The sequence below is a fragment of the Oreochromis niloticus genome, linkage group LG23, assembly GCF_001858045.2.
Source record: "Oreochromis niloticus isolate F11D_XX linkage group LG23, O_niloticus_UMD_NMBU, whole genome shotgun sequence".
NCBI lineage: Eukaryota > Metazoa > Chordata > Actinopteri > Cichliformes > Cichlidae > Oreochromis > Oreochromis niloticus.
The window spans coordinates 31,428,889-31,456,711 of NC_031986.2; the positions used below are offsets into that span (position 1 = coordinate 31,428,889).

The 27,823-nt window shown below is 40.3% G+C and overlaps 1 protein-coding gene across 3 annotated transcripts in view; it reads left to right on the plus strand.

Moving 5' to 3' along the window:
• The window catches only part of tgfbr3 (transforming growth factor, beta receptor III), a 72,961-nt gene that overhangs the window by 30,615 nt on the left and 14,523 nt on the right, over nt 1-27,823 (plus strand). For all 3 annotated transcript variants that reach the window (XM_005451164.4, XM_019351774.2, XM_005451165.4), the window contains exons 4-12: nt 10,540-10,677; nt 18,590-18,773; nt 20,808-20,970; nt 21,417-21,564; nt 23,752-23,929; nt 24,057-24,310; nt 25,202-25,351; nt 27,010-27,108; nt 27,585-27,773. In XM_005451164.4, the coding sequence (XP_005451221.1) occupies nt 10,540-10,677; nt 18,590-18,773; nt 20,808-20,970; nt 21,417-21,564; nt 23,752-23,929; nt 24,057-24,310; nt 25,202-25,351; nt 27,010-27,108; nt 27,585-27,773 (1,503 nt within the window). The remainder of the gene's footprint in view (nt 1-10,539; nt 10,678-18,589; nt 18,774-20,807; nt 20,971-21,416; nt 21,565-23,751; nt 23,930-24,056; nt 24,311-25,201; nt 25,352-27,009; nt 27,109-27,584; nt 27,774-27,823) is intronic.

Sequence of the window (27,823 nt, forward strand, 5' to 3'; positions counted from 1 at the left end):
TATGATTAGATAAGATATCCTAAAGGACACCCAGACCCTCTACCCACTCTGGTCCTTGATTTTGTTTCCACCTGAGACGTGGGCACAGATTGGCCTGTTCAGATACAAGCAGCTCCTGACAGCCTTCAACAGGACCGTGTTGGAGGGCAAACAATGCGTCAGACTATGGTCTTACTCACACAATCTGCCCCTGATCTTTTGTGACCAGAGGAGGCGATAATCCAGTGAGAAAATGGAAGTGAAACAAGGGGATCTTAACATCCTAGTCTGCATTTGGGCAAGGATGTTCTTACTTAGAAGGCTGTCGGAGAAAAGACCTCATTGGTCTTCATTAATTATCCTTGACCACAGAGCGTCTAAACCCATTACTTCTTTCAAAAAACAAGTAAAGTTGTAAAAAAGCCAGTTTCTACTGCAAATTCTTGAGCTCACTTATAACTTATAAGTTGCTGTATAGTTTATATAACGACATATAAACTTTGAAAGAACTCTTTTGAGTTTGCAGCAGTAATACTGTTTGGCTTGAGAGGTGGATCTGAAAAGCATGTAGGAAAATAGCTGTAGTCAGCTTGGCTTCCCAACAGTTACTGTGAATTCCAACACAACACAACATCCTGGTTTTGTGGCAAAATAGAACTCCCACATGAAGTCCTCAGACCACTCTTGCAGCATAATCAGTTTCTCCTCTGTCCATCTGCTGTTTTTGTCCAACATATTTTAGAAAATTATAGCTAAATACAGCAGCATTGTTTATTGACAGTACAGTAATTCAGATATGTTAACTATCAGTGAAAAGACTGTAGTAGTCCTATCATAAGACTCTATTTTATGTTAAGATACTAATGGAAACTGGGACTGATGACTGAAAAACAATATACTTCTTCAATGAAGTAATGCCTAATTTAAAGTTGGATTTCAATTTTAGTGTATGAATACATTTCTTGTCATTAAATTTGAAGGATTGCACATTTATTTCACTCTAATTAATCGATAATTTCCTGAGTATGCTTTGGCGTGTCTTCTTTGCTTATTTTCTAAGCCTTCATGAAGGCGCCTGGTCAGTGTATGGTACTGTAGACCTTCTCTGAGGTTTCCTCCACACCTCAGCTGATAGGGGACGAGGTTGTGACTGGGCTGCAGTTCAGTCTGTATTTGGATGTTTTGAATGTGTGGTTGTGAGCTTTGGCTGTCTTTAGCTTCTGGAGAACGCAATGTGCCCCGGTGACTCCTAATAAGTGTCTGCACAGCTAGCTTGACCAGGTAGTGGAATAAATCTGCTATTGCACATGGTGTGCATGGGCTAATATGGACAAGGGAGATTGCATGGTCAGTTTCAGACACTTTTATACACATGTGTGTACAGTCGCGCAGACATCCTGCAGCTGCATTGTGTGAGGCCTGCTTCACATCTCTTTCACGCCCATGTGTAAAAGTCATGGCTTGCAGTTTGTCTATGTTTTCAGTAAAGACGTGAAAGCAATGAATTGTTTCCTGCCTGTACCAGTGAAACCATTCTTTATGGGTATTAACCAGTAGGTATGAACTGCTACTCATTGAAAGAAACGGCACAGCTGGACCTGACTCACAATACACACTTTGGCTTCTGGCCAGTCTCACACTAAAGCTGAGCTATTAAGTGCAACAGAACACCTCAGTAGTGACTGTGCAAAGTGCTTCGTCTGGATAACGTGACATTTGCAGGGATTGCTTTGACTGTACAATAACAGCCAGAGGTTGACAGTATGCTAATCATTCATTCAGGAAGACTGAAGCTAGAAATGCATACAATAATATTTTGAATAGTATTCTAACGATCTGCGAACTTTGCGTTCAAAGTGATGAAAGTATACCTATCTTTGCTCCAAGTTTCAGTTTGAATTACCATTTTTGATTACTGACACATCCAAAAGGAGAACAGACTCTCACTGGCATTTATTAAAAGCTGGTTTATATTACAAGTGACAAAAGCTGTTAGGTTTTTATGTCAACATAAAATCATCTGGTTTGAAGGAGACTCTTCAATCATTAGGCTGACATAGAGTATACAACCAAGTTAAGGCAGTTTTTTTGTACCAGCCAAAAATGACAAATCATGCACAAACAAGCCAAAAATGTGCAACTCTGTTGTTGACTGGAAGACATCCAGGAAGAGCTGGTAAATTAGTGAGCCTGTCATCTGGTCAGTCTGTAACTTTGGTACAGATTAAAAGTTCACGTTTGTGACGGCTTTCATATCTCTCAGTGACTTGGTGGCGCCCTGCCACCATGATGTAGAAATTTGTAGGTGTTAATAAAATGTCAGAACTTTTGTGCTTTGAGTGGCCAAGAGATTTTCTCTGCACTTTCTTGGTGATATCAGGATACGCTATTACTAATTTATGAACCAATTTTTTCATCTAGGAAACACTCTACCCATTATGCTATGGACTCATAAGTGTGTTTCTGCTTACGTTTGCAGATTAGCAGTAACCATGTTAGCATGGTTACTGTGATCATGTTAGCAGCTGGGTAGAAATACAAGAGATTAAGTTTTTTGTTTATTATTATTTAAACAATTTAAAATTACAGAGTAATCAGTGGTTCATCTCTCCAGTTTGGTAAAGAATCATTTATTTATATTTCAGCAACTTGAACCATTTGCCAATAATTTCTTTTTAAATGTTACCCACCCCACACAATGCATGCTGAGCAGTGCCAGGCCACATTGGGTAATATATGTGCGATGGTTTAACTGAGCTGCTCTGCAATTTCAAAGTAACATTTTTGATCTGGATTTGAAATCTAACCCACCCCCCCAAACTCTGTTTTTTTAATTCAGTGTTTGTCTTTAACAGTAGGCTTTGTTTCATAGACTCTTAACTCTCCTCTTTCAAAATATGACCACTTATGATACTGGCTTGACTGGAATTTTTTTTTTTTTTGTTACTTGTAACGTGTTATTCACATTTGTCTGAAATAGAGATAGATGATTTCTTCAGCTTCAGTGGCCCTGCTCAAAGTAACAGAAAACCCTCTCTTTTACCCATGTGGGCCTCCGAGGACAGAGAGACAGGCCAATTTGGAAAGTCAGTATTCTTGGATAGGTCAAAAGTGACTTTTGGCTGGGCTGCAATTCCTAGGAAAGCTGCAGTGCCAGGTTGCGCTTGTGTGTTTCAGAAGGAAATGATTTCCTCAAATAATGTCAGAATGATTTTCACATTTTCACAAAATTGAATTACATTTTATAAAAACAGCCCAATCTTGCAGAGCAAGACAAGAGTGAGTGAGAGTGACCTGTGCTGCAGGCTACACGTGCTGCTCATATTTCCTGTGAGCTTGAAAGCCCTTTGGGTTTTTGAGGCAAAATAGCTTTTCGTGGCTTGACTATTGACCTGGAGGTGTTGGTGTTTTGCCACCTAAGCTCTAAAAAAAACCAGTGACCTCATCTCAAAGTGTTCTTTTCTTCTCTATTTGCTCTGGTTTTAAGGTGTAGGTATCAAGTTTAAACAATCTTCCACATGTTTTTTCTGTCACGTGTAGAGGTAGCCTTTTGTACTCTGCCTAACAAGCCACTGCTGCATGCGCATGAATGCACACGAGCCCAACATTACTGCAAACACTTTGTTCCCAAGTGGAGCCAAAATAAGCAATTCAAAAAAAGGAGTCTTGTCAGGGCATAAGGTTGGGTGATAGGGTAGAAAATAAATAAAAGGGGTCAGTGATATCTCAAATCACCCGTCTTTCTCTAATCAGTTTACCCTAGGCAAACATCAAAAACAGCCACTGGCTCTGAATCAGGCGAGGTAGAGCAGATGATTGCTTTATCAGCTGGAATTTGCTGATATCTTAGACTGTGAGTGACTAACTGGAAGAACTTACCAGGCAGAAACGTAACAGTGTCAGATATGAGTTTAGCTAGCACACAAGACAGACTGAACACATACAGTAAACCTGTTTAGGTCTTTCTTTTTTTTAATTGAAGCTTACTTTGGAACTTTAGTAATAACCTTTATTTTTTTAAAAGTAGGGGCACGTATACATCACGTCAAAGTACAACAACATTTTTGGAAATGGACTGGTTCTTCTATAGCGCTTTTCTACTCGAGCATTTAAAGCGCTTTAAGCAGTATGCCTCATTCAACAAAAAATGTATTTTCTCTAATGGCCACTTAAACAACAATTTTGAAATTTGGGGGCGGGGTTTACAGATACATGACCTTACAGGTGCCTGTGGCCAGTAGCTGTCTGCTAGACTTCATCTCAGCTAATTCGAGTCGCTGAACCATGTTTGTGTGGTTGGCGCCTTTTATACCAGTTTTATTGGAATCCTCTGACAAATAATAGGGCTCAAGCTGGCTTTTCTAGAAGACACACTGGTAACTGTGGTGTTGGCCTGTATAGCCTACAGATGTTAATGCAGTCTGAATGTTGTTATTTGCAGAGACATGTTTAACACCAAAACTGGTTTAATTCTTCATTGATCCCATTGTCTATCCTGAATATGCACAGATTTTTAGTTTAACACATACATTTAACACGTACATGGTAGCTTTTATGTCTGAATGCAGTGCAGAAACATAGTAGAACAAACACGAGACTCAGGTGTACAAATGCTCCATTGCATGAGTCATACGTTACTATTTTTAACTGTAAGAAAAGTAGGCCAGTTATGATAAAATTCATTGACCAGTCTCAACTGGAATCAGTTGCGGATTCCCTTACAAGTGCTTCTGCTCCTGCAACATTTAGCAGTTGGGAGGATCCTGTTAACAAAAGCAATTAACATTTCTTGTTTTTGGTAAATGGAAATTGCCCAAAAGGGAACATAGTCCAAACAAAACACAGGACGCGATATACAGCTAAATATGCTTTTGATTTTACTGCATCTTTAATCTAGTGTTTTTTCTTCCTGACCCTGTGCTCCCCTCTCCCCACCTTCAGTGCTGTGTTATTTACTTCAACATGTCCTGCTTTTGTGTCATATCACTAAAAGATTGCTATCCAGACGTCCTGTCTCACTTCAGCGTCTTTTCAGGTTTTTTTTCCCCTCTTTGGAGCTTTGCATTTAGCTGAGTACAGACTGATTATCATCACATTTAGGAGGAAGGCTCCAGGTAGCATCACCATCTCTCTCAAATATGTGGGTGGCGCTGATAAGAGCGGTCAACAGGTTTTGGTCCGCTTCTCCTTTATCTCTGAGCTTCTTTGCCTGAGCTTCCCTTCTCTCTGTACACCCTCAGTGATCCGGAAAGAACCAAGATCCAGACTGACAAGACACACGCACATACGCACACATCAGATAACACAGTATGATTGGTTCCAGGCAGTTCTCTGAGTTTGTTGTCTATGTTTTCAACTATAAAAATGTTGTGGTACGGGGTTTAGCCTTCATCAGTTTGTGTATGTTGTTATTGTTGGGTATTTTTTTGTATAGTACTCCTGGATTTTAGTGATTATGGTTCATGTCATGTGATACATTCTGTGCTTTCTTTCTGTTTTTCTGAAGCTGATTATTATTTCCTAGGTGGGAGAGTGTGTTCCCAGATTAGTCTTACTTTTCAGATAATTAAAGGATGTTTTGGGTTTTTTTCAGAATCACTAGGGTTCATCAGGCATTTAATTAGCTCTGTCAATAAAGGAAACTCCCTTTTCCTGCAAGGACACTGAGCCGCAGTGATAGTGTGCTCTAACTGCAGGGTGCAGGTTTACACGGCTATGCAAAATATTTGATGGTGAAAGTATTTCATTACAATGTTGATGCACGGCCTTTATAAAGCACTCTTGAAACATTGTGTAATTAAGTTGGCTTGAAAGGTCCTGGAATTGCAAACACATACTCAAAGCAGGACAAACAAATCACCCTTTACAGTTTCAGTGTCACAGGCATCAGTGGGATCTAAATCTAACCATGTGGCTTTGCTATACAACAAAAGCTTGTCTGTGATTTATGTTTTTTTTTTTTCGGTTTTGTTGTAGTTGGCGCTGTGTTTGTTGTTGGAGCTGATTTAGAGCTTAAAGTTGATGCTGTGTTGTTTTTCTCCTAACATTTCCATTGTTTACACATGCTACCACCACTAATGGTATGCTGTGTGACGGCTTATCCTGCTACAGCTGTCGTCCCTTGTGTGGAGTTTAATTTCAGTAACGTGATAGTCCGAGACAAGCCTCCATCCGTGGCTGCTGGCAAATGCCCCCCTTAACTGTAATGGACCCTGGACCCCTAAATCCGTGTGCCAGGCTCCTGATAATCAATCAGCCGTGCCGTGGCCTCCTGTCCCGGGCACACCCCGCGGGGTTCTCCGAAGGTAGCTGCCTGCATCAAGGACAACTCAGCGCCACCTGATCCTTACAAACACCACAAGAGATACTTTGATGCCTGGTGTTTTTGCACCTCTTCTTTCCACACCCTGGCTGCTTGACAAGGTCTGTTGCTATGCCCACTAGCCTCACCAGACCTCACGAACACAGCTCTGTGGGCAGAGATGCACACCAGCTGCTGCTGAGTCCTCATCATTGCTTACATTGTGCAACCCAGAAAGGGTTTAGATTTTTATTAATGCTGTTTTCTCATTAAACTTGGAAAAAAAAGATGATAATCACCACAGTTTTCACCCTTTCCGACCCCTTAGCGCCTCTTGGCACTTCCTCTTCTTGGAGCTCTGTTTATGCCTGCGTTTGCAGGTGACTCACGTCTTCTGGAAAAGTTTCTGTCTGGGTTTAAAATTCCTCATCTTTTACAACTCTCCCCAACTCTCGTTTTCTTTCTACCTCCTTCTTCCATCTATTGAAGCCAGGCTCTTAGAGCCAAGCCAGGTATGATTATATCTTGGTTGTTGTTATCCTCAAAGGAGCAATACAGTCGCTTTTTCCAGTGTCTGGATTAAGTGTGGGGGGGAGCAAATATGAAAAAAAGGGGAAAAATAGTGAGACAGAGAAAGCGATGAATCTCTGATCTGTTTGTTTGGATCACCATCCAGATTGCCTCATAGATAAGTGTTTAGTAATTTCTTCCATTTCCTTGTCTCATAGGGACATTTTAACGATTTTTGCAACACTTTCATGGATCACATAACTGAACATTCTGGTTTGCATTACTCTCCTTGAGGGCTTACATCTGTTGAGGAATGATAATTGGACTTTGATGCTGACTCTGTTTGTTCTGCTGGTATCTCTTGTTAAATGACTTCATGAATCATCACAGTGACACATCGTTGTATTTCAGGAAATGACAGTCAGACTTTCCTTCTGTGCTGAGGTATATGTTAGTCTAGAATGCTGCATGGGTTGAAAAATACATCAGATTACAATGAATTCTTGTTTTAGTGACGAATGGATCAAATGGAAACAGAAAAAAGAGAAATGCCCCCCAAAAAAGCCTGTTCATTAACCGCATACTTCTCGATAAAGAAGATATCATTTGGCACAGTTATTAGTCTACATGATAATGAAACAACAGTCAACTTTTGGTATAAGTGGCAGCTTTGTCCAACACGAGGAAGCATATTGAAAAGCAAATCTTTACTTGTTGAAATAAATTGTAAATCTTTGTATGTTTTTGGCACCTAGAGGGACTCTTCCTCGAAGCTTTGAGGATGTGCTTTGAGTGTGATCACAATCTTATCTTGTTTGTGTGTGAAAGTATTCCGATAAAATGGTGCGGTTGCTTCTTGTTTATGCTCTCCCAAGATTCCTGTAATGTTTCCTCAGCAAACACTTCTAGTTTCACTGTAAAAAAAAAAATTATCAAATCAAGCTTTTAATTTAATAATACAGAAGTTTTGCATATATTACGACATTCAGAAGTGAAAAGTGTTTTGATATATTGCACAGTTGCTGTAGCTTGTTTTTCAAGCTCCAATGACTGTAAATGTTATGTAAGTTCCTTGAAAACGTCCCTTTAGGGCTTGAAATCTGTAAGCTTAGTCTGAATATTATTGAATACAACATGATGTTCATTTTGTGAATCAGTGGCCACTAAGGGAGTCAGAAAGGAGGATAATGCTGTAGGGCTGGGCTGTTTAATGTCCTGGTCAGAAGCAACCTTCTCTGTTTCTTCTATGTTTTATGTAAGCCAAGAAAACGCCCTGCTTAATGCTTCATATTGGAATCACTGACCAGTCTATAGGCCTGAAGTGATTGTTAGCAACCACTTGTTACCAGTCAGGGAATACTCATTTTTCTGGTACCTAGGCCTGTGTGTGGCCTGTGCCCCCAGATCTGCCCCAGATGTGTATATGACATAAACCACTGCCTACTGTCATCTCATGTAAGCAAACATGCGTAATACTTTATGTTTTAATAAATACCATACACATTCATAGTGATTAGAGAACAGTAAAAACAAACACATTAGCCGTTTTTTACTACATTTGGTAAATTGACTGGAACTTATACTGCGTCTTTCTACTCAGTTGCGCAATCAAAGTGCTTTTTACTGCAAGTCTAATTCACCTAATCAGACACACATTCACACACGGCTTTCTTCCAAGGATACTTCAGCATGCTGACTGGAGGAGTCAGGGATAGATCCACTAATCTTCGAGTTGGTAGACAACCCACTCGACCACCCCAAATTGTTGACAGCATGCAGCATAGTCAACAGTTACTGCTGATAAATTACTTTACCTAGCACTGATGTTCTGCACTATTTATGATAGAGCAGGTCTGAAAATGTCACTGCTTTAAATTTCAGCTCTTGGTAGCAGAAATGTATTTGTTTTTTTTACTTTGCTTCTTCTTGCTGGTTAGGTGAAGGCACACAATGCTACTTTGTTGCTAAAACCGTGCTAAAACCCGCTTGGTTGAGGCTGCATGTTGAAAAATTAGGCTTAAATGTGGCACGGAGGCGCTTTTACCAGTACTGAGCTTTGAAACAACAAGCTGGAAGGGAAGATGTGTCGCAGATGTGCCATAAAGGCCAGCAGTTTTGACAAAACTCCAGTGTTTGACACCCTGGGAATAAGCATGGACTCTAAAATATCAACTTGGCAAGAGCAAATGTAAAACAATATTAAAGGGATAAAGGATATTGTACTCTGTTCAGTATTTAGTCTGGTTCAGAACCTATAACAAACTGTTTACTTTTTCCATTAATAAATCCATCTAAATGAGTACTGCAGTGTTTGCAAATATGTTTTGTAGTGACTGAAAACATATGAGTGTAGCAGAAATGCCGTGTACCAGAAAATGTTAACGGTTTCAATTATAGCGTGTAGATCTTTGTCTCGATAATACGCACTCCATAACCACATCTGAGCAACTTAATGCTCAGCCTGTTTTTCGTGTTTCTCACTAATTCAAGCACTGCTAATAATAACCTGTCAACTTGTTTTTTTTTTTTCTTTTTAAAATTATCTCTCTTATTGAGACAGCAGTTGAACATAACAGTAATTTGCCTTTTTACACTTTCTTTGCTGTCACATTTTTAACTTTATAATTAAAAAATAAAAAAGAAAGAAAGAAGGAAAAAAAGGGAAAGAAAAGAGGGAAAAAAAAAGTCAACTTGCTTTTTAATCACCATCACTCTGATTTCAGCTCATTTGTTCTGTTATTGAAGTACAAAAGCTGTAGTTTTAGTTTAAAAGCAAAAGCTGATCTTTTGGTGAGCTGTGAATAATTAACTTACTGTGGTGTTGTGTAGATCCTAAAATATGAGTGCTTGTGGGTTCAGTTAGTGATTTACAGCTTTTTACTGCTGACACACAGAATGGAGCTAATTTGATTAGTCTGAGAATACAGAGAGGAGGAAGTTTAAAGATGAGTGTCAGACAGACCTCCGAACCCCCCGAGAGTGTCAGTTCTCATCAGTGACAACAATAGAGAATTTTAACAGTTTGTAAGTAAGCTGGTGTTTTTCAGTTTGAGTACAATTTAGAGAAAATGATGGAAAGCCAGATCCTTGCCTGAGATGATTTTGGGTTAAGTCAACGCTCACACTTTGAACCACCTGACTCACTTTGGCGTAAGTGAAGGCTAACACTAGAAACGAGAAACATCAGTTAAGGTCCCAAAACAAGCACGTTTGTTTTCGCCATCTCACTAACAGACTGTGAAAATGTATTTCAATGGGAGCCTGAAAAAAAAGGCATAGTTGCACGCTGTAGGGATGGTTACAGGGACCCGCCACTTACTATTTTTTTCCCCGTGAACAAAGACTCCACTGTGTGAAAGTTAAGAGCCCTCTGAGGATACATATCAGAGCTAAGCAAGTGCCTTTTAGGGAGAACACAGCATGCCGTCTTTGTAAGTTTATCAGCAAAGTGAGTACATAAACAACCACAAAGCTAGATAACGTAGAACAATCTACATCATAACAGAGCTGGATTTTCACCAGACTAGTAGCAGTTGCCTGATATTAATGCTTATAAAAAACAGAACATGAGAATATCAAAGCTTTGACATTTGCCCAGTTCAGCTGTGTGAAATCAGATCATGTTATGTACTCTGACTGATCTCGCAGGATTTGTGTTTTTTACTCTTCTCACTTCCTCAATATACTTGTGGTAACATGGTGCTAATTTCTCTCTTTCTTTTTTCCCTTTTTTTTTCTGCTCTTGCCAGGTTGACTTACATCTGAAGCCCATCCAGTCTATGCTGCACCACCAGAAGCCCCTGGTCTTCGTGCTCAGCTCCCTCCAACCATTGATCTGGAATGTCAAAACAGAGAACCTGGCTCTGCGCATCCAACATACCTTTTATGTGAGTCCAGAACACAAAAAACCCTTTAAGTCCTGCTTCCTAAAACTGTGTATTCATTTCCTCACAGGCTAAACCGCATTACCGTTTCAGTAGCCTTTTCTATGAGTAACATATTTGAAGCGATGTAAATGCGAAGAAGGCCGTTCTGCACTTCAAAGGGAGGTTTCCAGTGTTTTGGGGGCATATCTGGTCAACATGCATGCGCAGTCATAGTGTGTGTATAGCCATGCATAATGTTTCATCTGGTGCAATGGATTCTTTAGTTGTAATATAATTTTGGAAGTATTTAGCGGAAGTTTGACTCACATTATCTTATACAGGATGCAGCTGTAAGAGTTTGTTTTTACGCTCATAAATGGCTCAAAATGTATTTATCTAACACGATCTGCTTCGTCAGCTTTATTCATGCTCGACATCCACCGAGTCGTGTCCCCCACCCTTCTTTACACAGTCCTGTTGATAGCTTGGCTGCTGTTCATATGACACTGGGTGTATCCATGTATCATAAAAACCCCCTCAGCGGTGAAGGTGTGGTACCAAAAACTGTAGCACTAAAGCTTCACCAACTTTATTCTTTCGCCTACTGATTTTTGTTGAAAACGTCGTACAAGTTGGTTTGTAAGGAAGTATATAATATTGATAAATCCTGTGTTTTTCTTTCTACAAATGTAACTTTTATTTGTTACAAGATCTTTTCCTGTTGCTTTGCAGACTGAAGTTTTTCTTAGGACTCGGGTGGAAGAGGCAAAGATTTAGTGAAGGGTATCTTAGTGAAGCTGGAGCCAGGTCCCCTGGGGATTCAGCCATATTTAGTGAAGGTACCAGGGGGCCTCTCTGGGAAACTTAATAAAAAATGTAAAAATGCACTGCTTCAGTGCTCTTGTTCAAAGCCTGTGTATCACATGAGAAAATCAGTGTGAAATGAAACCCAGAAGCCTCCGCTGTAGCTGTGGTCTCAGTTGTAGCTGTGGCTTCACTGTGCTATATAACTATGAAAACTTCGCTTTGCATTCATGTGAGCTGAAGGCTTTTCTGTCTTTCTGGCTTGCCAAAAGTATTCATTTTTCAATTTCTATGTTAACACCAAAGCGTTGTGCAAGAACGCAGCATCAGGTACACAAATTATTTCCATATGTGGTTGAGAGTATTCTCGCTTACTTCTTAAGCTCAAAACATCTTCCCATAAAAGCCAGTGTGATATGGAGGAGAATATGGACAAATGGCAAAAGCTTTGTGTTACGCACAGGCGCATAACACATGGACAGCAAGAGGATCCAGTGACTGTTGTTTGGGAGCATTTTGCTGGCAGCGCTTCAGTCTACTGGCCCTCTTACAGGAAAGGGTCACTGCAAGTCAATAAAGTGGGTCATCACTTTTATCCAGTGCAGACTTATATCCTGATAGATGTTGTATCTTCCAAAATCAAAATCCCCCAGTCAATGAATAGTTTGCCAAAAGTCTGAGAATGATGTCAATCTTGCTGTTATCATTTCTCAAACTGGTGGAAAACCTATGTGAAATGTTCGAGTCTGACATGTTAAACACTCTCCACTGCTATCATCAAAAGACTGGTAATATCTTTAGGATCCAGATGCTAAATGCTAAATGCATTTCAGCTTTTATAGACTCCACTTGGTGTCTACAAAAGTTGTCCAACATAACACTCAAGCAAATGCATGATGCTTAACATATCCAACAACAACAACAAAAAACCCGAGATATTAACCATAATCAAATATTACTCCCAAACAAAAATCAACAAAATCAAACAAAATCAACAGAAAGCATCGAATTCACTGAGACCAGCCTTGGAATGGTCGCAAAATCTAACCTACCATTAGATTTAAACCAAACAAAAAAAAAAAAGACCAAAAGAAAATAAAGAAATAACAAATAAGAAATATAATCTGTACAGATATACATTGCTGCTGCTGTGGATGAAGAGGAAAGAGGGGGAACAAACTTCCTGTTCCCTTTTATTGGCTTCCAGCTCATTAGACCAGACCAGAGACATCTAAATAAAGAGTGAACAAATTATGAGGGATGGATTATAGAGTCTGATATACAGATAACCAGAGGGCCAAGGGCACATAACACCAAACACCTCACTAAAGCTGTCTTCACTCATGAACAGTGGCCAGTATCTGGAGAATTAGCTTGTCCTCAAGTACCCTGTCTCACATGTAGCACACAGCAGAGCATAGTCTGCTTCATATGTGTTCTTACTACTGAAAACTGGTTTAGAGACAATGCCAATGCCAGAATGTACAGCACTGTTACTTGTGTATTATGTTACAGCTTTCAACAAAGAGGTTCTCCCATAAAGGCTCAGTCATGTCTTGAAACAAACTTCTTTTCCTTTAATTTGTCACCTCTCCATATATTATTTTAAGAACTCCGTACTCCAATAACATGTTCTGTGTGTCCCAGCCTGGTTGACATTTAGAACAGTAATTCACTGAATATTAATAGGCCTCTGCTAGATCTTATGAAACCTTATAGGCTTGTGTGACAGGGACTTTCATCACAGAGTCATATTAGGTCTCATCACCTCTGCATCAAGAGTGCTTCCTGTACAATAAAGTGTTTAGATAGTTAGATGACAGGGTTTTGTTTTTACTCATTGTGTGTCCTAGAAAGGTTTCTTCTCTTCTTAGAGAAATTTAGAAAATCTGTTTTTTTTAAAAATAAAGCATTAACAGACATTTTTGAGGTTTTTTAAAATTCACTAACCAATATGGGATCTGTTTGTGCTTGAGTGGGATCATAGTTTTCAGAGAAATTTACTACATTAGGATATTAGGCCTGAGTGCTAAACAGCCCTTTTAATTATCATTTCCTGTACAAATGGAAATGTTCTCATGTCAGAAAGAAACGGATGCATTTCATACAGATGGATGAGCATCTGGCCAGCTTGTGTTTTCTTAAGCTCTGATAATGTGTGGCCAGTGAGATGAGTGTTTCTGCAAAGACCAGCAGGTCAGCATCACACTAAATATCTTCCCTTGTCAGTGGTGGCAAACAGACAGCAGCTGAAAACCATCATTTTAAAGAAAACTTCGAGGCAGAGCTAATGCTGTGAGTGTAACCATGTTGGCAAGGTTTTAATAACTTCAGCTTAATCTCCAATTCCGAATATATTTTATTGAATTTTCTTTTTAAATGATAAAATGTATTCTTACATCTTTGACTTCATTCACAGTATTCATTAAATTGAAGCATTTTAGACCCAACCAAACCAAGGTGTCAGCTTTCTCTTGTTTGCCCTTCAGTACAATATTTGTCCGACACATAATAGCAGCTTTTGAGTGAGCTGAAAAGAGATAAAGGGAATTTAAACACTGAAAAAAAAGGCCCCTGTAGCCAGACAAGGCTGAACTAATGGCTTTGACTGACTACAGGGGCCCCTGCTGAATTAGGTGTTAAGTATTTCTGTTTGAGTGGCAGCACTGAGCCCTCTGGCAGTGCAAGCTGTTGGTATCTTATCCACCAGCCTGACTGCTGCACATTGCCCAAAGGAGTCCCGGATGTTGCTCCTCTTCTCAGGTTCTCTCCACAGTGACACCTCCTTAACATGCCACAAAACTGAAATACAACTCAACATCTTGCTTGAGTCTTCTCCTGTTAATTGGTATTCATCCTCGTCATCTCCAATAACTGTCATAACTAATTCTAATTGATGTTTGGTTAAACCTGCTTTTGAAGTTGCTGTTACGAGCTTCTTTACCTTCATCCATTTTTTTTTCTAACCACTTGTCAAAAGGTGGGGTAAACCCTGGAAAGGTTCGTCACAGGGCGCTTTGACATCCGCACCTTTAATGAGGTAGAAAAGGTTCGTTTGTGGTACTGCACGTGAAACAACAACTGACCATGACCACTGATGCAAAAAAAAGGTCAGCACATTAAGGACCTTTCCACTCTTTCTGCTTTAGAAAGGAGTTGAGATGTTGCTGTAGTGAGAGCGAAGAGCAACAGAGTCAAGTGAAGTCGGTTTTGGACACTTCAGAACAGAAACCCTATGCCAGACCTCCCTCACTTGCCTTTCCACTGGAGAGGCTGTTTCCTGCGACTAACAGGACTCTGAATCAGACCTGCCAGTCCTTGTTTCCTGGTCCCAGTGCTCAGGGCTCCATGGACACAGATGGGCTGCCTGGAAAAGCTTCAGAGATGTTGAGCACACTGTTACTGTTGGCCACTGGACTCCGATGGCTTTTAAAATGCCAGACTTTTGTTGTAAAACATGCTTTCCACAGTACTTTTTGTCAATCAGCAGCAGGCGGGAATCATCGAGTTTCTAAACTGACATGAAATATGAACACTGAATAAAGGCCAAATTTTATTTTACCAAGGGACACCATGATTAGAAGTGAGACATCTGCAAAGTGTGCTTTGGTGACTTTGTGGCCAAATGCATATATTTCTTCTTGTGGGTTTGAGGTTGAGAGCTGTGTTGCATCTTCGCTTGAAAGGCTTGATCTGGAGCAAATGTTTTATGGCTTTTCATGGAACAACACTGTTTAAGCTTTGCTGTTGGCATGTATGTTGTCCACTGCCTGGTTGCCAAACTTTGCCTTTTCACTCTAGTATTTCTTTGATTATTTGTAGGCTCATAGTTTGAGCTCTCTCCTCACTGTAATCACCAATGGAAACCATGGGTAGCCACTAGTGTTTTTATTTGGAGACAGAAATGGCAGAGGAACGCTCCAGAGTGGCGCTGAGACATATGGTATTGTTTTCTGCACAACACAGCCTGCCAGTTCACAGGAACACATCTGCAGAGAGCAGCATGATTAGGTCCCAGTATCTCATTGAGTAAGAGAAGATCAAATCAGCCACCAAAGCATTTATCACATTAATATCAGAGAGTTATTGCATGCTCATAATATCCATCAACTCATGCTGCACTTTCCATCACCCTCTTGTGTTTGCAACACCTCTTATTTTCCAAACAGCTTTTTGCAATTTCCCAGGCTAAGGGTGTTGCTCAGTGAGAACGCAGCTCCGTGATAATTGATCTCAAACATTTGGCATGCAGTCTCCCTTTTGCTCCACATATGGCCATAACATGTTGATCCATACAGGCAGAAAGAGCCGGAAATATACTGTTAAATGTTTGGGATCTTCAGGACTGGCAGATGTGCTTTTATCTTACATGATTTTAAATATATCCTTCATTGAAAACACTGAAAAGGCAATAACCAGATGACCAGAATCAGCTTCCTGGAATCCTTTATTTATCCAGGTAAAAAATCTAATAGAGATTAAGATTTTTTTTAAGAGGGCAGCAGAAATGACAAGAAAAAATCGATTTAAACTTTCCAATTGTAACCACTTTCAGTAACACAGTTGACTAAAAGTACCATTATGAACATGAAAGCATGTATGTCAGTGCCAGAGGTCTAAAGAGGACTTTAAACTTCCAAACACATTAGAAGGTGTTCAAATCGAGGGCTATTTACGGATAGACTGGTTATGATGATGGCTTATTAAAAGCAATAAAATAAGAATCTTTTTCAAATTATGAAATTATGCTTTAGTTGTTGGACTTCTTCCTTTTCTGTTTGTGCTGTAGGCTAATTGGTTAATTGGTTGATATACTTCATTAGACCAAATTCTGACTGGTTGAATAATTGCCGTTGTTACTTTAATCAGAAGAAGAGTGGTACAGTAGTAGCCTCCAGAACTGATCCAATATTTTTGGAAGCTGAAACATCAGACTTCCTGTTGAAACATGCAAATTTGGGCTTGCCCAGCTTGGTAGTCTAATTCATTTACTGTGACTCAGCTTGAAAATAATTGACACCATTACAGAGAACTCAGCATGGCAGCACTTTGTTAAAACAGATCTCCACCCGAGAGTAGAGACAATTTTACTTCACAAGTATTTCTTTTCTACAGCTCAGTCGGGAACCGCTGGAGCCCAAAAACGAAGCCAACATCGAAAGCCTCCCAAGCTCACTTCCTAGAGTGGCCACTTTACACTAATTTAAGTCACTGAACGGGGCCCTCCCCACCAGTTTCTGCAATTTTTGTGTCTTTTGGGATATTTTTAATGGAAATATCTAACAAATAATATGGCAGACTGTGTGGCACAGAACGTCCAAGAAGTTTATGCTTTGGTTTTGTTGAGTGAAATTCTAGTGCCTTAGGTTATTTAACCCTATTCAGCAGGTATGTGTCACTGTGTTGCACCTACACACTCTTTAGAAGCAGCTTGCTAACTAGGCATGCTAGGATTAACCGATAACTTAGCAGTTCAACAACTCGACCAAATACGGTCACTTCTGGCTCCAAAAGACAAACATGGTTGCGGCCAAATTGTTAATGTTGGGTTTCAAATTATATACAGTCCATGCTACAGCCTTATAAGGACATGAATACAATGCAATCATCTTTAAGATCTTTTTCCAGAGTTTCCTGACATCAGAATAAGCAAAATGGATTAACTAAAGCACCCTGTTTAAGTACACCAGCAACAAAACTAGCACCAGAGAACTGAATGACAGCTTATGTAAACAGACGCAGTACAGTATATTTATATTTATAAATGCCATTTAAGAAACTACACTTTGGTTTCCAGCACTTTTTGGTCTGCCAGGCGTGCAGAGAGAGGCCGAGCAGAGAGAGGCCGAGCAGAGAGAGAGAGTTTGTTAAAGCCCAGAGTGGGTGCCTCACTTCCCCGTTTCAAATTCCTGAGGTTTCCAGTACTCTGGAAGGCCTGGAGCTAATTTGGCTTTCAGGCTTTCCCCTCTAATTCTTTGCGACTAATTATGGTCGTATTCCCGCAATTAAACTGATAAACTCTGCTGAGCTTGGCAAGGATACCCCGGCCCCTCCCCGGCAGCTTAGTGCACCACCCCTCTCCTCTTCACCATCTTTCTTTCTGTTTCTTCTTACTGTAGTAAACACACTAAAAATAAAGTCAACCTGAATTCTTCGACAATGTCTGTCTCCTAGGCAGCAGTATTTACAGCCTCTGGTGACAATGCCAGGAACACTGAGAGGAGCGTCCAGAGGTCAGACAGATGTTGTGCATGCGGAGATTTGAAAAGTTATGTCTGAAAAGCCTAAACAGTCAGAAGGGATATTATTCTGTTATCATTGAAGCATGATTGCAATTTAGGGACAACTTCATAAACTCATCACAGAGAAGTGGTCTGACGTATTATTTCTCAGATTCAAATGGATCTTAATGTTTTAATTGCGCCTGCTAGCACTGTCTCAGCTCATGCATACAGATAATATACCTTGGAGGAAAGAAAAACAAGCATGGAAATAAAAGGAGGTGGGCTGTCTAGACCGTGCGCTGGGACTCATTTGGATGTTTGGTAGGCTTTCAGTAAATATGTATGTGAATGTTTATGTCTTTGAAATGAAGCTCTGAATTCCAGTAAGTTGCAAAGGTGGTCCTTTCCTGAAAAAGTTTATATTTTCTCTTTTTAATATGTAAATGTGCTTGCCTTCTAGGCTTTGTGTCTGTCAAAGATCTGTGTTGTCCCTTGTGGGATATCTGTTGCCCTTGTGGCCACTTTAAAACACAACTATACATTTGTGATGACGCCCTACACTGGAAACCAGACACCTCGTTGTGTAGAGGAACATGTGTAGAAATATCCGGAGCATATTTGTACAAGCTATGCAAAAAAAGTGAGAAGTTCAATCGTGTTTAAAGAGTTAGCTTGAATGCTTTGTTGTGTTTTAAAGTTTATATTTTTGTGATGCAATAAGAATGAGCAAAATTGAAGTGCATATAAGAAACACTTTTAACTGAAAAAATTTTCTCTGAAATTGAGTTGGACATGAGGAAAGCTGAAAAAAACTGAAGAAAACACGTTATATAGAGCGGGTAACGTTTTATCCCAACAGTTCCTTTGTCCTCTTACACTCCTGCTTTTTTTTTCTTCTCCTCCAGGTATCTTTGGGCTCACAGGTCAGGTTTAAGCCGGAAAACTTCTCCCTATTCACCCGCATACAGCAAGAGACCTTTCCCCACGGCAATGAGCAACTCCTCAACTGGGCCCAGAAGAAGTACAGGGCAGTCACCTCTTTCTCTGAGCTCAAGATGACTCAAGACATCTACATCAAAGTCGGAGAAGGTGTGCACCAGATTCCCAAAATTCCCAAACATAGCTCTGGGCCCCAAGGCACTCCTCCACCCCATTCCCCTTTAGCTTTCATAACTTTACTTAGCTTTTGTGTTTTAGCCCAGGCTAGAGGTTTACATGCACTATGCTAGAAAAAGATTTTCCTTCCCTCAAAAGACAGTCACCCTTTCACACTATTTAACAAGGCCGCCTGTGGTATTCCTACATTTTGCTTGCTTACAGCCTCAAGAGTTCTTGGAACCCAGAACAAAAATGGTTGTATTTCTGTAACATTGTAACATCTTTAAAAATGACTGGGTTCAGAATAAAGCCAATACATTTAAAAAAAACAAAACATATATAGGCAAGTACTTTCTCTACAAGACAAAAAAATGATCCCATTTAAATTGAAAATGTTGCGCTTTTATCATCCTTATTTCAAACTTAAAATTCTTGTATCAGACAGAGCAAGCAAACAAAGAAAAAAACCCCCACACAGACGTTTGTCAGCAACAACTCTGCAGTTTTCAACAGTGGAAGGGACAAAAATCTTTTTGAGGCCATGTATGAGATGAGTTTTTGCATTTGACAAGAAATGAAAAATGTACATTGGTTTATATTTCAACTGCTGTTGAAAAACACAAGCTATGGTAGCTGAACTACGAAGCCAAAATGATGAGTTTAGTACTTTGACTTACTGAATTTTGGGGCTTACAGACACTAAAGTAGTTGCTACTTTGCTGTAAATACACCAGAAGACTTTATAGTGAAGCCAAGCAAACACCCAATACTGCTTTTCATTTTTTAACAAGGTGCAAGGTGTCATATTCTGTAGTTGGGGGAATAGGTGGTAGTTTTGCCAGGAAAAAAAAAGTTAGGAGGGAAAGATGAGGTTAGAAAGAATTAGACAAATAATTTCCGTTTTTTTTCAATAAGTTGAGGGAGGAGTGTTTCTCAAGTGAAGAGCACAGGAGTCTCCGGGGTGGCTATGATTGATTTTCACACATGTTCAAGATGCAGAATTACAATTCTTTATTTTCTGCACTCACATTGTGAACAGACAACGCATCCGACTCTGCATTTCATCAGCTCTCAGACAAGATAACTTGTTTTTAATGAGAATCTTTCACTGCATGAATATAGAGCAAAGCTTGTGTCCAGAAAGAAATTAATGGCTCCACTAAGTAAGTTCTCTCTGTGTTTTGTTAGTTTCTGTGGAGAGCGGAGAGGTTGCTCAGCCTTCACGCTCTTGGCTGGTGTCATTAGGGGCTGTGGTTTGGCAAAACCTCAGAGTGCCATGATGTTTACTTCAAGTAAAGAGCTGTAGATTTCCACTCCTTCACATCTTCAGAAGTGTTTCATGAAGATGGACAGATCCTCACTTTGCTTTCTAGCATGCCCACACTCAAGGTCTCTCCTCAGCTCTTTAAGTGCCACAAGAGTTCCGGAGAGGAAGGTGCCAGCCTTCAGTTTACACTCTGTCCAAAGTTCTGTTTGCCAAATAAGGAAGCATCTGTCTGTGTTTTCCCGTTGTACTGAGAATGAGCACAACTTTTCATGTTAATGAATTTTTGAACTGTTGTGAAAGTGAAGGAAAAAACACAAGAAGTTTTGATTGAATGAGCATGAATATTATTGTCCTGTTATTGCAAAAGAATTCTGGTAAAACATCTTGCTAAGATTTCCCACATAAAATCTAATTTCCCTGTTGATAGGAAGACAGATCATGCCAACCAGGGCACACCCAACCTCGTTGGGCGCACAACCCAGGGCCTTGTTAGTGCTGCGAATAGTAGCTGCAGGGTTACAAGAGCAACTCTGCTGTAGATGGAAACAGCTGGGTTAAAGCAAATGTTCAGTCTTCCGAAGGTTTCGTGAGCAGGACGTTGAATTCGTCACTAGAGCAGGGGGTGCTGTTCTGTTGTTGACATCAGGTTCTGACCTCTCTGTGGTAGAGAGGTAACAGAAGCTATATTTCTCCTTTGGAGGATCAAAATAGTTTCACAGCCCCTCTGAACAGTAACACAAACATTTCTCCACTTTCAGATCCACTGTCTTCTGACACCTGCAAGATTGATTCCAAGTTCCTGTCTTTGAACTACCTGGGCAGCTACAAGGAGCCCCAGACATCAAAAGGCTGCGTCCTCTCTGTGCCCCACAAAGACAAAGAAGTCCACATCATTGAGCTCCAAGCCCCAAACGCCAGCAGGTGAGCAGCCAAGGCTGCAGAGGCCAAGAATACATGTTGTCACGGTTTATTTTTGAGGTCAGGATGCGCTCAATAATCTCTGTGGAGTTTATTTTGGATGGGAACTAACATGAAGGCGGAGGGGGGTTATGTTCACTTAGTGGTTTTCTTTTGAGGAAGAGATTTCAAAACTTGGTCTGACGGTCCAGTTTGCCAGATAATGTCCTCACTCCCCAGTGGAGTGATTATTCTGTACACCCAAAAGACAGAAAATCTGGGAATGTGTTGTATCTTGTGTGCTGTATCTTGCTGCGGTGTTATCTGTTATGTAGTGCATACGTCTGCAGTCTTTTTTCTGGGAATACCTCCAGTTTTTAATTAGTTGGCCAGACAAAGGAGGCACAGTAAAATTGCGTAGACCTGACCATCTATTATTATTTATTCTTTCTCTCTCCTTTTTCCTGCAGTGCTTTCCAGGTAGATGTCATAGTTGATCTGCGGCCACTGAAGGAAGGTACCTGGGTACATCGTGACGTTGTCTTGCTGCTCAAATGCGCTAAATCTGTGAACTGGGTCGTCAAAGTCCACAATGTAACGGGCAATGTGCATGTTGTGGTAAGTTGGCAGCATTACAAGATACAAAGGCTTTCCATCAAATGATATCTTTTTTGCTCTACAGGCATCACGGTTGATTTTATATAGTTGGATCACATATCACTGTGGGTGTCGTGGACAGAAATGTCAACACTTTACGCTGCTGGCCAAAGAAGTTGTCACAGCAAAAATGTGTGTTGAACTGGCGCCTGGTCCACGCTGGGGGACAGGGTGGGGATAACGGGTTAGGAGGAACTGTGAAATTTCATTGTGGCAGCTCCAGGAATTGTCATCACTTTGAGAGAGCCAGAGGCTGGAGTGGAAAGGGCATCATATATTTTCAGAGCCAGGCGTGCTGCCGTATTGGGCCAGAGCTGCTTCCCATCAATCATAATGTGAATTACGCGGAGCGCTTTATTCAGGCTTTCGGGCTTCCTCACCACACACAAAAGACAAACAGTGGCTAATTACTACAGTATATCAGGATACACTTTACTGAGAAATATGGGTTTGTGCATATCAACGGTGTGCTTGAGCATATAGTTTTGATATTAAATCTTCATTACTGCCACTCAAGTCTCAGGACCCTCAGGAACCATAAGAATATGACACCTATGCACACTTTAGAAGAATAGTTTAACTGTAGATCATGTCGATGCACAACTGGCCGTGGTCCAACCACCACAATTGCTGCAAGGCTGGAATTTAGAGCTCCTCTTTTCCTGGAGTAAAAAAAAACCAATTCCAGGTGAACCGAAAGAGAATCGCCAACACTTTTTTTTTTTTATTTTGTATGCCACTTTCTTAAGTTTGCATTTTCTAGCATGTATATTTGTGTTCCCAGAGGTGTGTTTGTCTGTGTGTGTGGGAGAGGGCTTGTGTTTCCTCAGTGTCTAATGCTGATACTCGCTGCTGCAGCAGTGACACTGCACTTTTGCCAGGCATGCTATGTTTGTACAGCTGCCTGCTATACACGGAGTCAATCAGGTTTTTGGGTGTAATGCCAGGTCAAAATCCATAACACTTAGAGAGGAGAACAATTGACCAGTCATGCATTGTGTACAAAGCAACTATACGGAGTTATATTTTGTTAATCTATTGGATTATATTTAGCTAGCAGTTTAGTAGATGTACAAATGAATGAATTTTCACTGGAGGATCCGCGCTCCGGCACGTTTGACCCTCAAAGTCCACTTGACTAGTGTGATAGCTGTGTACACACCCTGGATTGTTTAATGTGGTGGTCCCAGGGGCAGTTTATTTGAATGAGAGCAGCTTCTGGAAAATCTGAATTCCTTTGCTTTACTTTGGTTTAGAGCTAATTAGCAAACAGCTTAATGTTAATATGATTGGAAGATTACACCTTGTAAATATCAGCGTGTTGAAGTTGTCATTTGTGCATATGCGAAACCGCTAACTTTAGCATGTAGCAGTGCATCACACAGCAACAGGTATTGCTATGATCTTCTAGCATTGTTACGTCCAGCTGAACTGTTCAAATAGAACCTAACATCACTGTTGTTTTTATTCTTTTTAATTGATGTTTACAAGATTGTAACATACATGGTGAATGTACTTCTCAATGGTTGACTTTGAGTGTAACACTAGCTTGATGTAAACCTGAACCGGTTACAACAGCTGACATCCCTCAACCATTTATCTCAAACATCCAAAAGGTCAGTCATTTTTTTAGCTCCCCCACTGCTTACTTTTTGACTTTTACTTGACAGCAGCGGTACACAGGATACGCTGCTTGTGCAACCAATGTGTGAGAGATCGTCAGCTACGCAAGCGATATGATGGCCAAAATAAAACTCAGGCCTCGATCTGTCAGAAAGCAGGTTCTCGTCAGTGTTGCTCAAGAGACTTGAATGTGTGGGAAATGGCTGTGAGAAAGAATGAGGCCTCCCTCACTGGGGGAGCAGCAGGGCAGGACACAAATTTTTAGGAGCAAGCTAACATGTTGGTTTCTGAGCACTGATCGAGCTGCGACACGCCCATTACCTCACACTCATTCACATGATTCACACATGATTCATGCAGAATAAGTGCAGGACTGTACTTGAAGTTGAATATCTGTGATAAAACCTGAACAGTAAAGGATATTTCTTTTTCTTTTTTTTTTGTAAAACAGATCCCGTATTGGCTAACTTAAATTTATCTTCTTGTTATTTTGAGAAAGCATCTAATGAGAGTTCTGTTCCACAGGCCTCTGATACAGTGACTGTTGGCTCACAGGCACCTGTGTCCAAAACCCCCAAGCAGTACTTGCCATCAGGGCCACAAGCCTTAATCCAGTGGGCAAGCGATATTGGCCACAGTCCAGTCACATCTTACACCAGCACTCCTGTGGCAAACCACTTCAATATCCGACTTAGAGAGCCAGGTAAGCTGAAGAAGAATCAAATTCTTCATTCATGATGAAGCATAAAACTAGTGTGAAATTGTAAAAAGTTGTAGGTGTAGTTTCCTGGATGCAAAATCAGCCTCATGAGGTTACGTGTGACTTCCAGATGTTGTGGAGTCTCTGGAGAGCAAATTACCTCCCGAACTCGCCATCCTGCGTGATTCTAGTCCTCTTCCTGACGCTGGAACTCCACTGCGACGATCCGGTCTGCCGTTTCCATTCCTTACAACTGGGGGCATGCCTCCGCTGGAACACCTGCCCTACGAGCCCGATGAGCCCGAAATCGTTTTGAATGTTGACCTAAGTGTGCAGTGCAAAAACGAAAGGATGGTGGTCAGCATTGACAAACAGAGTCTGCAGGTGAGTAAACAACTGGACAATCTCTGATTCTGCCTATTTTAAATATCTGTGTAATATCTGTCATAAAACAGAATACACATAAAAGTTAAAACCAAAAATCAAGAGCTTAATGTTCCAAAAATGAAGGGAAAATGCAAGTTACATCTCACAATAATTATATTCATATATATATATATATATATATATATATGGGTATAATGAACAGATGTGATTAATTAGAAATGCATCTGATCAATGAGAAAGGCATTTTGTTGTTTTACTTTTGCGTCTCTTTTCACACGACACAGAGTCAGTGTGACAAAATGTGACAAGAAGAGCAGAAAACAACAAAATGGAGCTCATCCAAAAAGACTAGCAGCGTCTAGACCAATTAAAAGGCTGAATGGATGTCTTCTGCAGCGATTACAGAATACCAGCATAAACCTCCATGACGCTGTGTTGTTTATTTTCAAAAAGCACGCACTGTGTGCTGAGGTTGTTACCAAATAATGATGCTGTCTTGGTCTAATGGTTACATATGAATAATTATGGAGGCAGTTGACCCCACCTATCTGTTGTGTGGGGATAGCAAGTTTCAGATCTACAAAAGTGAAATGAGAAAAAGTAAATTACTGAAGCAGGCAGGGCTGTTTCAAGCATTTGGCGTCTGAACATAGGGACAGCTCAATCAGCCCACATCACAGAATGGAAACTGGCATAGGCTGTAATTGGGAGCTGGAGCTAGACCACCTTGTGGGATTTGTTTATTCCTGAGAACTCAAGGTTTTGCACAAGTACTTGGACTTTTTTCTCCTTTTTTTTTTCTTTTTACAATTCTGAAAAGTTAATAAAGGAAAAGTGTTTGATCTCCATCCATGTTTGTCTTTTTATTTCGTTTTTTTCTTAACTTAGGCAAGTGGGTTTACAAATGCCAGCCTCACACTTCAAGACCCACAATGCAAAGCAACAGTCAATGCCACCCACTACACCCTGGAAACTCCTTTGACTGGCTGTCAGACCGCCAGATTTACCTTAGAGGATAGCACGCTCTACATCAATTCTGTGAGTATACTATCTGGTGTTACAGTACATAGTATAGCTGAAATTACTTGAAAATGCCCTCTCTGTATATCAGACCTCTAGTTGCTACTATAAATACAAAGATATGATTAAATTTTTTGAAATAAACTACAAAACACTTTTCATTTTTTTAAAAGTCACTATATTTATCTTGGTTTATTTTAACTTGTGAACTTGTTAAAATGAGAACATTTTAACAGAAAAGCTTCCAGTCAGAAAACATTATTTTCTGCTTGGTGAAGCTTTAGAAAAGATAATAGTTTTTGCTGAAATACACCGTTTAAACAGTTTTAACCATGTGCCAAAGCCAAACTTTGCCTGTCTAAACAATTCCCGAGTGACTAGCATCCAAATAGATGTGTGTTAGCCTAGGTTTAACATATTAAGATGTTACTGGTGTAACACCAGTAACATCTTGGGCTTGTTAAAGCATTGATATCTATGGGCAGACAGAGCTGTGACACTCTGAAGTCAGGGAAAAATTTGCCCACTGTCAGAAAGCCTTTTTGTTTTATTTTAATTTATTTTTAGCTTTCACTTGCAGTTTAATTACATTTAGAGAATAAATGTATTTGATTAGTTTAGACAAAGATCATCATTTGAGCTTAAATACTCAAACACAAATACTCTTTCAAAGAAAATAAATCACATCTTAAAAAAGATCTGGCAGAAAGCTTTGAAGGCTAATTTGATTATATTAGTTGTTAGGGTGTTTTTTAGCATGACCAGTGCTTAAATGTCAGCACTGCCATGGGAAATGCTCACTCAGAGGCTTGACAGTTATTTGTGTCATAAATAAATGATTTTTTTAATAAAGATGTCCACTGATAGCCATGCTCTTTTTGTGCACAAATGGAAACTGGAAAGATATGGAAAATATGTGCAGGAAAAATGATTACGTTTCTGACTCATTTTTGTATCTAATAGTGATCACTTGCTTTTATGTGATTAAGCATTCAGATCGGACATCCCCAGTTATCTTCATTATTGTGGAATGCATTCATTCAGCATGTTTGTTCTAACAAGCAAGCATGAATCACTTCTACCCTGGCCTTTTAAAATCTTTTGTTCGGGGAAGTTTGGAAAAACACTTTTTCTGTCCACTGCAGATTGAAAACCCAGGCATAAGTCCAAGGTCATCTTTTGTGTTAGCACTTGGACGTGCAGACAACCTCTGACCTCTGGTCAAAGGAGATTAATTTTCATTGTCTGGGTTCCCTCTCATCAAAGCTAATGTGTTTTGGCTGTTGTCCCCACATTGCTGTGATATGTTGATTTATTTCAGCAGTGGCACCAAAGGCAGGTCAGCAAACTTCAAAACAGCTCTGTTAGTGTCATTGAGACAGTCCTCCCTCTAAAGCAGCAGACTCATCTCAGGCCCTGACATGCCACTACTCCACTGAGAAATTAGAAATATGTCCTATCTTACTGAGGCCACAGGACATTCCCAGATTTAAGCAAGGATGTTTTGCCGACCTCTCTTAACAATTCAAATCTCCGCCTGAATGAGGCAATACTAAAGGAGTAGAAAAGGAAAAAAAAATTGGAAAAAATCTTGTGTAAACTTTCCTTCAATTGCTAACTGATGTGCTCAGGTTTGTCAGCGTAAGCTTAGTAACAAACTTCTCTTTGGTGTGCAGGTCACTGTAAGACATGCTGAGACTAAAGATGGGAATAGCGACCAGAGAGGGCCCGAGAGAATGCTTCCTGTGAAAACGCTCGATCCACCCAGCATATTGGTAAGACTTTGGAATCATTGTGGTCCTTTTTCTGTCAGATCTGCACTTTATTGCAAGGGGAAAGTTGACAAGTCGAGACTACTGATAAACTGTATCTCTATATGCGCAACTGCAGTAAATCATGCATAGTTGGATGAAACACCAGTTTCCTAGTGCCCCTTGGGCTGCTAGTAAAGACTCTTCTGGCGGCTGCAATCTCCCCATCTTTCCATGATGTCCGTTTAATGAACTTGACCTTACATTTTCCATTTTGAAGTTTCTCCATCTTTTCTCTGCTAGTTTAGTTTCCTTTATCTCATCCAGTCCTCGTCTCCCACTTATTGTTCTTGTTTACACAGTATCTCTTTTGTTCCTGGTCTGTCTTAATGTGGTCAAACAGTGACACACAGTCATGTGGAGTGAGAACGCTTAGCCATGGAATGTAACGTCAGAGTCCTGCTGATATTTGTTTTGGCTTTGCCTTATTCTTCTAACAGTTCAACTGCACATACACAAGAAAAACTAAGAATCAGGAAACCTCAGCTCCCAGGATTGTACAGGAACCACCAAGGCAACCGGTCAACAACATGACGTTTAACATGGAGCTGTACGACTCGCTGCCTATCAACAACCCCGTACGCCAGAATTTCTTCACCGTTTCACAAAATCAGAAAGTGTTTGTGGAGGTATGTTTTGCATTTATAATACATTACCTCTCACGCCAGCATACGTGTTC